This window comes from Falco naumanni, chromosome 6, assembly GCF_017639655.2.
Source record: "Falco naumanni isolate bFalNau1 chromosome 6, bFalNau1.pat, whole genome shotgun sequence".
Classification (NCBI taxonomy): domain Eukaryota; kingdom Metazoa; phylum Chordata; class Aves; order Falconiformes; family Falconidae; genus Falco; species Falco naumanni.
In genome coordinates this window covers 44,768,458-44,783,046 of record NC_054059.1, presented here as the reverse complement: position 1 = coordinate 44,783,046, position 14,589 = coordinate 44,768,458, and the positions used below count along the sequence as shown (strand labels likewise).

The 14,589-nt window shown below is 41.7% G+C and overlaps 1 protein-coding gene across 1 annotated transcript in view; it reads right to left on the bottom strand.

Moving 5' to 3' along the window:
- The window catches only part of UST (uronyl 2-sulfotransferase), a 166,294-nt gene that overhangs the window by 73,993 nt on the left and 77,712 nt on the right, over positions 1 to 14,589 (bottom strand). The window contains exons 3-4 of the mRNA XM_040598992.1: positions 13,099 to 13,254; positions 4,718 to 4,797 (exon numbers count right to left, since the gene is read on the bottom strand). Coding sequence (XP_040454926.1) covers positions 4,718 to 4,797; positions 13,099 to 13,254 — 236 coding nt within the window. The remainder of the gene's footprint in view (positions 1 to 4,717; positions 4,798 to 13,098; positions 13,255 to 14,589) is intronic.

Here is a 14,589-nt window from a genome sequence, read left to right as displayed (position 1 = left end):
CTGAAATGGACTGGATGGAGTAGCCACCCTCCCGAGGCACTGGGTTGTCTCCTAAAGCTAGCCCTAGTGCACTGGACTGGGAACACAAGCCGCAAACCCCTGGAAATAAAAGCTGTTCCTGTAACAAGTGCTACGTAGAAATTCAATCACATCAAAGAAAAGCAAGAAACTTATACTTTTATCTTCTGTTTGAAGCTGCAATGAATTAATTAATGTCTGTGAAAATTCACTTAAGATTTGCTTCAATGCATCCTTTTAAGATTTATCTTTTTGTCTGCCTCTGCACTACTTTGAGTTGAGAAAAGATAGTATTGAACTAAAAAGATGAAGACAAGGAGAGTAAATCAGGATTTATTTACTCAGCTGAACCAGCAGGGCCTCTTAAAACACTGTTCAAAACCAAGCGAAAAACAGCCCTGGCAAGCAGTCAGGTCAGGAAGAGATTATCAAGTTCTTCGAAATTTGTTCAGCAAAACTAACGGTGCCCCAGAAACATGCATGTGCTCAAATTCACCACTAAAGGCTTAGCTCACTTCCACTAGAAAGTTTCTTCTGGAAAGACGACAGGCTTCCTTTTTTTTCAGTTCAAGACAACTATAAGTAAATGCTGTGATGCTCTGCTGAATAATCTGAGAGGTTTAAATGCTGACAGGTTTATATTATAAGCAGGTGCAGGGTGCAAAGTGGGGAAATCTAAGCAATCTGTCATTGCTGCTATTCACATCAGTGATGTTAAACAAAAATGGAGTTTATTTTTCTTACTACTGTTTGGGAAGCTGAGAAGCACCAATAAGCACCAACATGTATGAAGAAAAGGCTGAGGTACTTAATGCCTTTCTTTGCCTCAGTCCAGTTGTTCTCCAGGTACCCAGCCCCCCGAGCTGGAAGACAGTGACAGGGAGCAGAATGAAGCCCCCATAATCCAAGAGGAAATGGTCAGTGACCTGCTACAGCACTGAGACACACACAAGTCTATGAGGTGCGATGGGATCCACCCAAGGGTACTGAGAGCTGGCAGAAGTGCTCACCAAGCCACTTCCAATCACTTATCTGCAGTCCTGGCTAACTGGGGAGGTCCCGGTGGACTGGAAGTTAGCAAATGTGATGCCCATTACAAGAAGGACAGGAAGGAGGATCCGGGGAACTACAGGCCTGTCCTGTCCTCAGTGCCAGGGAAGGTTATGGAGCAGATTGTCCTGAGTGCCACCACACAGCATGTACAGGACAACCAAGGGACCAGGCCTGGTCAGCACAGGTTTATGAAAGGCAGGTCCTGCCTGAAGAACCTGTTCTCTTTCTATAACAAGGTGATCCACTTAGTAGATGAGAGAAAGGCTGTGGATTTTGTCCACTCAGACATTAGTAAAGCCTCTGACACTGTCTGCTACCACATTCTCCTGGAGAAACTGGCTGCTCATGGCTTGGATGGGTGTGCTCTGTGCTGGGTGAAAAACTGGCTGGACAGCTGAGCCCAAAGGGTGGTGGTGAATGGAGTTACATCCAGCGGGTGGCTGCTCACAAGTGGTGTTCCCCAGGGCTCTGTACTGGGGCCAATTCTGTCTGATATCTTTATCCATGATCTGGACAAGGGGATGGAGCGCACCCTCACTAAGTTTGCAGATGACACAAGCTGGGTGGGAGTGTTGATCTGCTTGAGGGCAGGAGGGCTCTGCAGAGGGACCTGGATGGGCTGGATGGGCCCAGCCAACTGCATGAGGTTCAACAGGGCTCAGTGCCGGGTCCTGCACCTGGGTCACACCAGCCCCACACAGCGCTACAGGCTGGGGCAGAGCGGCTGGAAAGGGCCTGGTGGGAAAGGGCCTGGGGGTGCTGGGTGACAGCCATGAGCATGAGCCAGCAGTGTGCTCAGGTGGCCAAGGCGGCCAACGGCGTCCTGGCTGGTGTCAGAAGCAGTGTGGCCAGCAGGACGAGGGCAGTGATCGCCCCCCTGTACCCGGCACCGGTGAGGCCGCACCTGGAACCCTGTGTTCAGGTTGGGCCCCTCACTGCAAGGCAGACACTGAGGTGCTGGAGCGTGTCCAGAGACGGGCAACGGAGCTGGGGAAGGGTCTGGAGCACAAGTCTTAGACAAGAGGAGGCTCAGGGGCACCTTGTTACTCTCTACAACTACCTGGAAGGAGGCTGTAGTGAGGTGGGTGTCGGTCTCTTCTCCTGAGTAACCAGTGACAGGATGAGAAGAAATGGCCTCAAGTTGTGCCAGGGAAGGTTTAGATTGGGTATTGGGAAAAGTTTCTCCACCGAAACGGTTGTCAAGCATTGGAACAGGCTGCCCAGGGAAGTGGTTGAGTCACCATCCCTGGAGGCATTTAAAAGATGTGTAGATGTGGCACTTAGGGACAAGGTTTAGTGGAGGACTTGGCAGTGTTAGGTTAACAGTTGGACTCTATGATCTTAAAGATCTTTTCCAATGTAAATGATTCTGTGTTTCTAGGATTCTAAGTGAAAGCAAAGCAGACTCTTGCTTTGCATGATTCTGCTTACATTTTCTCTGCTACTCTAGCACCTTGGTGACATACTCTAAATGGCTTAACCCAATCCCTACAGATCTTGATAGCACGCAAGCACAGAAGTGCAAGAGGTTCCTTTTATCCAAACAGTGAACTTGGAGCTTACCAAAAGAGTAGCAAAGATAACATCTGCGATGGCTGCTCATGGCAAGCTGCTGTCTGTCAGCCAGAAAATACTACATCGATACTTTGACCCATATTCTCTTTGGTTTCTGGGGTATTGCGTGGCTTTTATGTTGAGCTGGCAGAAAAGCTGGAGCAAATGGGAAGACCAGTATTCCATAGATAATTTGAATTCAGCTATCCACTAGAAATGGTCTATAAATGAATAATTTCAAAAAAAACCCAAACAAACCCAAACAAAAAATCAAGCATAACTAAACCACTTTCACAATATTGTAATATTTATAATGAGTACTTAAAAACATTCTTGAAATTTCTGCAAAATCAATACTTAACACTCCAGTTCCTAATGAAATCAATTAAAAAAAAAAAATCACCCTAGAATTAAGGAACAGAGAAAATATTCAACATGGTACTTCACTGTTAGGTGTAACTGCCAACAAATTTTGAAACTAAAGACTAAAACTCTCAAAAACTATTAATTTATCAGAAAACAGTAGGAAATATTAAACCAATAGTAAGCAGTGTTGATGCACTTCAATGACGTCTCATTTAAAAGACTCATCAGACTTTTCACTATTCTACAGCTACCAGTTAAACCAACATAAACTGAAAAAATGTTTTTCGGATTTGCAAGGAACAGCCAAAATACTGCAAATACTTTTATACATCTTATATAATTTTAATGTATTTTCAGAAATTTGTATTGAAAAAAAAGTAGATATCTCATGGATACACAACAGGAGCAACATGTTACTTATGTGGCTAGGATGTACCATATGTATGGAAAATGGTATCTTGGGAAGAGCAAGAGTTAATCATGTTCATCTTTTTTTCACATACCTAATGTTGCATACCATCTCTGAAAAATCAGTTTAATCAAGAAACATCCCTTTGACCCTCAGGTGTGGCTACTTGTTTGATCAGACAGAAGAGATCATTTACCCAAGGTGTTAAATCCTATTCTAATGAGTTTTATACTTTAAAGATAATAAATTAGAAACGGAACTCTCATGGAATCAGAACAGAAAACACAGAGGATCAGAATTTTGTTTAACTCTTCTTGTTTTCATGTGATGAAATTATGCCCATCATGAAATTATATATCAAGTGAATTTCCAACTGCTCAAAATATTTTGTTTTCTAAAAATCCAAAACTAAACAACAGCCCCCTCCTCAAGTGTTATAATTTCCTTCTACACTCTCTACCTATGCCTAGAGCCATACATTCAAAGGACGTGCACTGACATCACCACATAAACAAAATGCTGGGAAGTTAGGTAAGCTCTTACAAAGATCTGCAGAAAAAAATTTTATCTAAATATAAGGAGTCCAATCTAGCGGCACGGATGGCATGGTTCCTGAATATAATTTCCAAATTAAATTTACAGCTTGGGCAATAACCATCTGCAGTCAGCTTTAACCCCTGTGTCCTGGCTAAATGCTAACTAGCATCACTCGTTCACATCCTTCCAAAAATTCCTCAGAAGTTTCATCCAAATGCAATTTTCTTCACATTCTGTACTATAAATGTCTCTAGAGTCTTGCTACATACTTTTAAATAGCTGTCAGAAAGGACTGCACTCCCATGATACAGAGCATAATCCATTTGCATGGTTTATAAACACTTCCATATCCTGTGGAATGGGGACTATTTTGTCAGAACAAAATTAAATTGGTTAAATTGGTGAAGAGTCATTCCAGGTAAAATATTAATGAACTCAGTAGAGTTTTCAGTCTTGTATTAGTATCTGGCTATACAGAGATAAAACATTCACAAGTGTGCCGCCACTTTTAAAACACAAGTGCACAGTTTAAAGACCCAAATTACCATCTCATGCACGTTGGCTGGAAAAGTTGTAAATCAAGATCATCTTGGAAGCAAAGGCATGCAACAGCATCCTGGCTTTTCACAAACGTGCTGTACATAACTGTCCTATAGCAAACAGAGCACGGGAAAAAACCCTCCAACTTCTGAACATGACTTCCAGTGCCAGAAAGGGGGAAGGAAAGTACATAGTATTAGAAAACAATGAAAAATACTTTTGATTCAAAAAATGCCTTACCTTGAGAAGTTGAGGAAATGCACATGTCTAGTGAATAAATAGGGCTGCTCAGCAGTGCTTATGTTTTTAATCAATTCCATCTAAAAAGAATTAAGAAATCATTTTCTTATTTTCCATGTTACATCAATGCACATTTTGAGACAACCACAACTCTCAAACAACACATGATGATGTAATTTTCAAGTCTGAATTACTCAGAAAGTCCTTCCCCACTATCCCTCCCAAACACTGTCAATAACATGGCACGACTACTATTTCGTGTTGAAGCAAGAAAGGTTAAGCTGCAGACATGCTCCTGCTATCATGGAGCTTATGTGATTTCAAAAGTGGCTATCAGTTTGAGGAAAGGCATAAACTAAAGGAAAAATCTAAACCCTGCCTAAATCTGCACCAGAGCTTTGCAAATGACACTAGTTGATTCACCAGAATGTCAAAATGTAAAATGTCTGAAACTATGACAGAAAGTGGGAGCTGAGTCCATGACCAGTTTCATATAACAACAAAAATTGCCAACATTGCCAAAACACTGATTGATTTGCCTGTTTAAATACAGAGATCAGCACTTGCCATTCCTTTTACTACTACAGCAAATTAAGAGTACAAATTAAATGGGCATTTTTAAAAAGATGTTCTTAAGTTCTAGTTCAGGTACATTCACATAATTTTAATTTAAAAAAATAAAAAAAAATATTTAAATTTGCAGACCATTATAATGGAATAATGTAAACAGCATATATTGAAGACTGCGCAGCATGGATATGAAAATCTATGTTGCATAAGTTGAGCTTTAGCTATGAGCTAGAAGAAATTAGTCTAATGGAGTGTCTAATGGAACATCACACTAAAGAGTCAATGTGTCCTGGTTATTTTTGCTTCCTTAATATTAGTTTCCTAAGATTTATTTTCAGATTTTCTGTTCTGTGCTCAATTGTGGGCTATATTGTAGACACTGAAATGATAGGTTTATTGATTTTACAAACCGGGTAGTAGGAAGTAATACAGAAAGTAACAGAAATTCATAAACTTGGGGGGAAAAAAAGAGATAAGAGAAGGTGAACCAAATATTCTGGTTTGAGTCATATCAATTCATGTACTAAATTTAAATATAATCAAGGAGACATTAATTAAAAAAAAAAATCTATTTCTTAAAACTTGAATGCTACAGCTGATGTAGGCAAAATAAGGGAAAACATGGGGTCCAGCCTGTCACGTGGTCATGGACTGGCATGTGATAAGTTAAAAGCCTGAAGAGCATGGTAGAAAATTATGTCCGTGCCATAACAAATAATAAACTACATTTAAGAGACAGCAATTGTCTTTTTTCCCTCCCCTTCTATTTTCTGGTTTCAATATACTGATATTTTGCCATTTTTTTACACTGTGTGTCACATTTTACTGCTTCTCATCCATTTTTCATTCTGTTTTTTTTCATAGGACACATAACCTGCCGCCTTCTTTCAGACAACACAAGCTATTGCCATTTAAATTCTAGGACCGAATAAAAAAGTACACATACTAATAGGCTTTTCTCTACTTTTCCTCTGCCTTCAATAATTTTATACACATACATGTATGATGACCACTGATGCAAACAGTTCAGTTTGTCCATCTTCTCAGGATGGATCCTCTCCTGTCAAACTAGTTGGAGTGCATCAAGGCATATTAGGTATAGACCTTGTATATTAAGGTCTATTAGGTCTGAGAAAGGCTGTAAACCCAATGGAATGGAACATAAAGAAGAGGAGACTGCCAAAAGAAAGCAACATGAAAGGAAAAAAATCCCCAAGAGAAAACAGAGAGATGTGTGATTTGAAGAGACAGGAAGGAAATGGCCCCCCTGCTTTAGTCATATATGGACTCTGGACTGTTAGATTCAAGTACAAACAGGACTTTATACAGTTCCTTCAGTACAATATAAATGCTATGAGCACGAAATTCATAAACCTGAAGAGCAGAACTTGCCCAGACCGGAATTAGAAAGTCCAGGAAACTTTGCAGTAATTGGCACAAAGTAATTGAGCATTTTTTTTTTAATGATCTGAAGAGATAAAGGTTTTCCTAGCAAACCAAACAAGCTGACATTTCTTTAGGACTAGTAACTCTGCCAAAAAAATTATATTCATTCATCTTGCGAATGAAACAAGGGGAGACTCTAGAGGCTGGGTATCAGATGTCTCAATTGTAGTCTTTTTTTTTTTTTTTTTTTACCCAGACAAGTTACAGGAGAAGTGAAATATGTAGAACTGTATGAAGCTTTATTGGCATTTTACCTGCGTTATTCTATCTGCAGGAAGGAAGGAAGGAAGGGAGGAAGATGGCAGAAGGAAGTTATTGATACGGGATAAAAACTCTATTCATGCCGCTACAGTCACCACTCTAATCCCATTTATGAATAAATGAGAAAACATCATTAGAATATAAATATGGAGACATAAAGTTAGTATACCCATTCAAAGTAATCCCACTGAGTTTAAAAAGACAGGCAGCTTTAATGTAATACCGCTAGATAAACCTGTGTGTATGGGTACATGTGAGTGTTACAGAGTACCAGATGCCTCCCTGGCCCCTCAGCTCTCCCTGGGGCTGGTACCAGTTTGCTAATGCCAGGCACATTCACATTACACCACCACTACGTTCCCCACTGCACTGCGCCTGATGTCAGTGTCAGGCTTGTGTCAAACTGCTGTTAGACTAGCACAAGCACTTCTGCCTCGGGAGCAAAGAGAGCAGGACAGCATCTGGCTCTTGCCTTTTTTTAATCTCTTGCTATCAAACCCAATCTCTTGAGCTATGATAATAGCTAACTCCAAAGCAGACACAGAATTTTGTTTCAACTTAAAGTACCTTCATATTTAGACACTTAATGATCAACTGGACTTGTAAGCAGATGTGGATAAAGCTACAACATGCATATGAGCAAACAAGCAAAAAACATTCTTTAAAAATCCTGCCAAAAGGGTAAGTAAGACTCAACAGAAACAACACACAGATGTCAGGAGGGAAAAATAAATAACTGTAATGGCTCACGGCCACATGAAATTGTGGCCGTATTTCCCAGAGGCCTCCCTCTGATCCCACTATGCTGAACTGATTTCAGTCTAACAAGCCAAACGTATTGCTCAGGAATACCTAGGGATCTGACCCTCTTAAGATGTTGTTAAAAGGGGGGGGGGGGGGGGGGGAAAAAAAGAAAATCTTCCAACGTTTCCCAGAAGAGTAAGATCTCTAGTGGGGTTTTTTGTTTGTTTCTTTTTTGTTAGTTTGTTTTGTTGAGGCTTATTATATTTTATTTTTTAACAAGATGGTCAGCATAGAGGACCCACAGAGAGTAACAGCGAGCAGAAGATGAGAGCTAAGGAAAGCAAGTACCTTTGGATGGGATGAGTGATGAAGGAGAGAGAGAGGTACATACAAGCACAGGTGACCTAGGAGATAGTCTTGAACCAACATAAGTTGGAGAAGAGAAGAAAAGGCACAAGCAGCAGAAGATAAACTACCCTGGCAAACACCATAAGGAGAGAGATGAACCAGATCACATCCATGTTTGGTGGGATAAGCTGTAGAGTATTCTGAGGAATCCTGAAAGGAGCACATGCCCACTAGGATAACGGTCCATAAAGAGCCATTCCTCTTTCTCACTGCTGCCCCGAGCTCTCCTGTGGGAGTTAGGCTGTTTCAGTGAAACAGTGCTGAGAAAGATAGTAATTTGCTTTTGAAATGAATAATTCCACTAGAGAGTTAATGCTGCTAAACAAGGACCCAGGGAGAGGGAAATGCCAGGACACAAAGAGTGTGCAGGGAGGGACAGGCAGTAACACCCTGCACCCATGTGCTCGCATCCACCAGTGGAGCCCATGTCACAGCCCAGCCATGTCAGCTTGACTGCTGGGCAAAAGCGAACCGAAAGTACTGGGTGCACTATGCTCCCTGAGGAAAGGGGGGAGTCTGCAGAGATGCTGAAACACAGCAAGCAGTTGCAAAGGTCTCTGTGCTGTGGTCAACACACATTTGCTGTCATTCCACCTCTCCCCCTCAAACACCCGCTGCTTGTAAGGAACAGCCTTTAGCCTAAATGCTGATTTGCTCCCTAGCATAACATCTTTCTGCCACAGTGATTCCTTGCTTAAGTTTTTACTCTCATTTTTTCTCCAAAATCCATTTTCTACATTAACTTTTGAACAGGACATTTAAAGAAAACCAGTTCTGCAAACAGAGGCAATCCCATAAATCACAAGCTACTTCTGAATCTTCAAGCCGTCCTGAGCAAGAACACCATGAGGCAATACCCCCAAGGGGAAAGAGGTTTCCTTAGTCTACTGTCCTACACTACCACTGTAGGATCTCTTCAGCTGGCCATGCTGAAGAAATCAAACCCTAATGGCTCAGCATCATCCGTGTATTTGTACTCTGCTGCTGCTGCATTGTAAATAACAATCCAGCAGATGGCACAGCGAAATGACTCCGAGAGAGACTGGATGGGGCCCCTCCCCGAAAGGGGAGAAACGTGGATGGCTTTGCTCCAGCCACAGCATTGTTCCTGCACAAAAACTCAACTCAGGCTTGCGAGAGAGAGGACACCTTCTTTCCCTCTTTTGGAAATGGCCAGCCTCCCACACTGACTGCTCAGAGCAGCCCCATTTGGTTCAGGATTTGCAATAGGTAAATTCTACTGGGAACAAAAATTAGTAATCGGATAATAATGCCCACCCAGACATCAGCCAAAATTGTGTGTATCATCAGCCAAAGCTGCTTTATTTCACTGGAAGAATCCGAGGTCAAAATGTATAAAAACGATGAGGCAACTGGGATTCTTCAAGTGAGGTCAGCTGGATCACACTATGGTCTACACTAACACTGATACAAATAGGAAAAAAAATAAGTATCTCTGTGTCTGTCTATCTTCTGAGTTCTTTACTTTCTTCTACTGTTTTCAGTCTCTACTGAAGACATGTAGGGTCCAGGAGGCACAAGTATCTACAGGTATTTGGTATATCACTTTCATCTTGGTATTCATTTCTATAAACAACTCACAGGAATGAGACTACATCTTCATTTTCAGCTCTCAAAAACTTGGAACGGTTTCAAGAACTTCTTCAGCTCCCCAAGCTGCTATGATCAATTTTCTGTCTTTATAAGCGTTTAAGAAAAAATAGTGATGGATTTTTAGTGTATTAAAGCTGGCTGCACGGCCACAAGGACGGGTGCTAGAATGAAACCAAATGAGGATAAACTATCAATTAGTCCCATATGTGACTGGTATTTGTGTATCTATAAACATACTCATTTTTACTTCTCTGAATGCAAAAAAAAATGGGGCTGGGGAAGGAGGTCAGGGAAGGGGAAGAATTAATTTTGCAACAGTTTGTGTGTCATTTTAAAGCCATATCAATTAGGCTGACTTTGTATACATGGGTATTACGTATTATTTTCTGTATTTAAATTAACTGAAAATATTATAGTAAATCTAAGGCAAAGTTAACTCATCTATTTCCAGAACTCACTCCCTTATACCCATAGATGTTCAAAGGTTGCACTTCTAATTGCTGGCAGGCACACATAATTTGGAAAAATTTCTTAGCAGGAAGGAGCTTGGAAAATGCAATGAGAATATGGATTCTATTATGTGCAATCCCCGCAGTCATTAAGAACACCTAGGTCCTTACCTTTATTTAACAACAGCAGACTGCATAAGCTAAATATTTACAGAAAAGCCTTGGATGGATCAGGGCTTTAACTAAACACAGGACAAATGACTGAAGGGAGAGAGACATATCTTGTGTGAGAAGTCCATGCTCACACTGGGAGCCTACAGCCCAGCCCAGTTCTCTTTTCTGTCATTCCAATGCCTGGAGCCTGAGACCATCCATTCTCTTAACTTCCTCTTGCGTACACCACATCAAAGGTGGGAGAAATAATTTATTTTTTCATATTCTGCCCATAAGAAATGAGAAGACAAGTATAAATACCCTGAACAACACAACAGTTACTGTCTCCGGGCATGCTTCCTGGCAATCATAGGCACTTTTCAGCAAAAGTACTCATCATCAACCTATTGCAACCATATAAATAAGCCATAAATTAAAACAAGGAGACCTTATCATTCTCTACTACTGCCTGAAAAGAAGTTGTAGTGAGGTGGGTGTTGGGTCTTTTCTCCCAAGTAACAAGTGACAGGACAAGAGGAGATAGCCTCAAGTTGTGCCAGGGGACATTTAGATTGGATATTAGAAAAAATTTCTTCACTGAAATGGTTGTCAAGGATTGGAACAGGCTGCCCAAGAAGTGGTTGAGTCACCATCCCTGGAGGCATTTAAAAGACGTGCAGATGTGGTACTTAGGGACATGGTTTAGTAGTGGACTTGGCAGTGTTAGGTTAACTGGACTTGATCTTACATGCCTTTTCCAACTTAAATGATTCTGTGATGGTCTAAGTTATAGTAGTATGTGTGTGTATGTATATATATATATATATACACACACACACACAGAATAAATCATCAGCTCTGTAGCGATACATACAGCACCATCTGTGCTCCAGTGTCTAGTAACTGGTTAAACAACTTCTGGAGTGCAAAAGGTAACGCAGATATTTATCCTCTGTGTATTGGCTGCATCAAAAATAAGTCTGGGCCTCTCTGGAATCTCCACATACTGGACTAAAGCACAGAAGACTGTTGATCTTCTTGTGTCTTGTGTCACATTTAACAAAGGACAATCCACCTACCAGAGAAAGGCAGAACAGAACTGAAGCAAAATTGCTGATGAGAGTGAAAGCTGATGATTATTAATACCCGAAAGATTTTTAGGTTTCATGATGCATATCCCAATCAACAATATGTTTTTCATTGAGTTTCAGTTGAAACAAAACCTAAACAACATGAAATGCAAAGGCTATCATACCCACAGAAATCCCTTATCCTATATCCTACAGTTAAGCAGAAAAACTAATCAGGCAGGCTCTGTAGCACACGATAGTTTGACCACAATGAGATGGGACCAAGTTGCGAACTCCCCAGGCTCCATGAGGCTGCTAGTAGGATACACAGAGGGATGCTGCAGAAGCCCAGGGCTTTCCTTAGCCACAAGCAGGGGCGGTGGGAGGACACTGTCCTCCCACACAGCCTTTTACTGCGGTGTTGCACCCAGCTGTGCACAGAAGCCTTCGGGCTGGTGTGGCAGCCCTGGCCACCTGGTCCCCACCTCAGGCTGAACTTGAGTGCTGTGTGGGGTTAGATGAGCCAGCTGCCAGTGGGAGCCCAATGGCCACCTTGGAAGGGAGGAATGTGGGACCTGCAGGAACAAGATCTGCTCCCAGATTTCCATTTGGAATAAACTGCTATACCTAAAGTAACAAGCCTATGCTCATAAACAGGCTACAAATTAATAATCTCCATTAACCACAGCATGATGCCACTGGCAGTCCCATGTCTGTATTTTGATCATCACACACATCCTTTTGTGATTTACAGGTTGCTATTCCTAGGAGTGACACAGGCAGGTATTGCAGCCTTTACCTGATCAGCAGATCAAAATAGTTGCTCTAGTCAATGTGTGTGGCTTCCAACTATATCCATACTCTTTGGAGTCTTAAGTCTTTTTGCATCAGTAACTAAGAGCAGTGATACTCACGGAAGGCATACAGTTACCCTAAAACCGAGGGAATTTAAACAACTGAATCTTTTGTGGAATCGAAGCTGCAAAAATAATGCCCTCTGCAACTTCAAGGGAACATGAAAAGGGGTGTCTGGGTAAAGAGGTTTCATGTGGTGTTTTCATTTGCCTTAGTGAGGGTTGTGCTATAACATGAAAAAGGCAGTTGAGTAAGAAGCTGAGATAGAATCAAGGACATGTCAAATTATAGCAACACAGGTTAGCATGGCCCTGGGAAACAACATTTTGAAGGAAGCGATTACTAGAAGCGAATTAAGACAGCAAAAAAACCCACCCTGCTGGCTATTATTTACTACTGCTTTGCTTAAGGAGACCCAAGCTAGGTCAAATAAACTGGCCTGCTTACATGATAAATGGCAGTGCCCTGCAGATACATTAATACAGGTTCCAGAAGCTGTTAGCACCTAACCTCACTCGTACTAACCCTTCTTGCCTCACTGCCGGACTAATTGCTATGCTGACTAAATTCAAGAACTGCCTCACTGGAAGTTAGTTTTTCTGGTTAGCTTCCACCTCATGTTGCTCTTGGCTCCACCATCCATTTCTCCTATTAACTGAAGCCACTTAGAGGATGAAGAATTCTGGCTGATTACTCAGGTCAAAGTAGCAGTACACCTTTTCAGTATTATTTCCGCTAGCATATGCCTTTGTTTCTCAGTTTCACAAACATAATAAGAAAACAGGATCCAAGATGAGAAGGAGTAACTTACCTGTTCATTTTTGGTCAGTCTTGTTTTGTTATGGATGTCAGATGTAACCAGGTTGAATCCATGTTTCTCTGATAAAATTCTCAAAAGCAAGACCACAGTTCGACTCCCACACTTTCCAACTCTGTTGTAGACCACCTGGCTGGGGAAAGGAAGTACCTAAATACAGGTTGAAAAAAAAAATGGAGTCAGTATATAGGTATTTTTGTTTCTGTGTACCTCTGAATCACAGCATGTTTTGACCATACACTGACAGATACATACAGGAGAATTACTAGGCCCCTGCCCAGGTCAGAAGCATTCACTTCCACCAGCAAGCTAGATGCTCTTTGGAATACAAACACTTGGCTTAGGAGGTGGCAAGCTGAGATACCGCCCTCATGGTCCGGTTTAAAGTAACAGCACAGATTGATAGCTGCTGCAGAAACACTAAGCCACTGCTGATGTCTTCCAGTGAAGATGATGATGGGCTTAGGCTTGCTACTTGTAACCTCAATGCAAACAATCAGCTTTAGTTGATCACCTCCCATACAAAGTATGAAGAGGAGTGAATTTGCACTAGAGTTTGGCAACTCAAAGTGAAGTTGACATAATGCAAGAGGAATGCTTGAACTGCAAAAGTTCAGCATAACAAGAAAAAAAACCCCAAAACACAAACCCAAACAACCACCAGCTATACAGGGCTAAAATTAGGCAACTTTTTCAGTTTCAAATATAAACATGAATCTTCCAAAGAGACTCAGAGAACAGGTCACACCACTGGCTAGGTATCTACCTGTGGAACAACGCCAGGGCCACAGGTGGCCTGGAGGCTAACTGGCACAGAACGATCACCTCCATCTCCATACAGATAACGTTCATTAAACCTCAAAACAGAACAGCCACAGCCAATGTGCCGATTCAGAAGGTCTCCAGCCCACGCTAACACTTGCGCCATGCTCTCCTCTCCAGGGAACCGGAACAAATGAGTAGTAGTTTACTGTCTTGAAGCATACTGGATGCAGCCTTGTTTTGTTCCTGGATGATGCCCATGGGTTATTCTTTCAGTAAAAGGCATTCTGAAGTCACACTATTGCATTAGACAAGCATTTGGTGCATAGCATACAGCAGCAGCATCTGATAACATAGGTAGAGGCATCTGCTGTCAAGCCTTTTGAACTGGCTAACAGTCAGGAGCTCACAGTCTCATCCACAGTGGTGCATATATGGCACTCACAGAAAGCTCATTTTTCTAATAACATGACGGCACAAAATATTTCCCGATGCTGGGCCTGCATCCAAATTCCATGCAACGTGTTCAGTGCAAGGAAGGGCTCACGTGCCAAAGCAATGGTGTGTCTCAACGTATAGTTACTTCTGCTGTTGATGCAATCATGTTCTCCCAGCAGAAGGATTTCTAACATAAAAGCAGTCAGATGAGGCATATGGGCTTCTGGCACTTCTCATGGTAATTGAACAGCTAACAGACCTTCATCAGAGAAGCAAAATGATTCC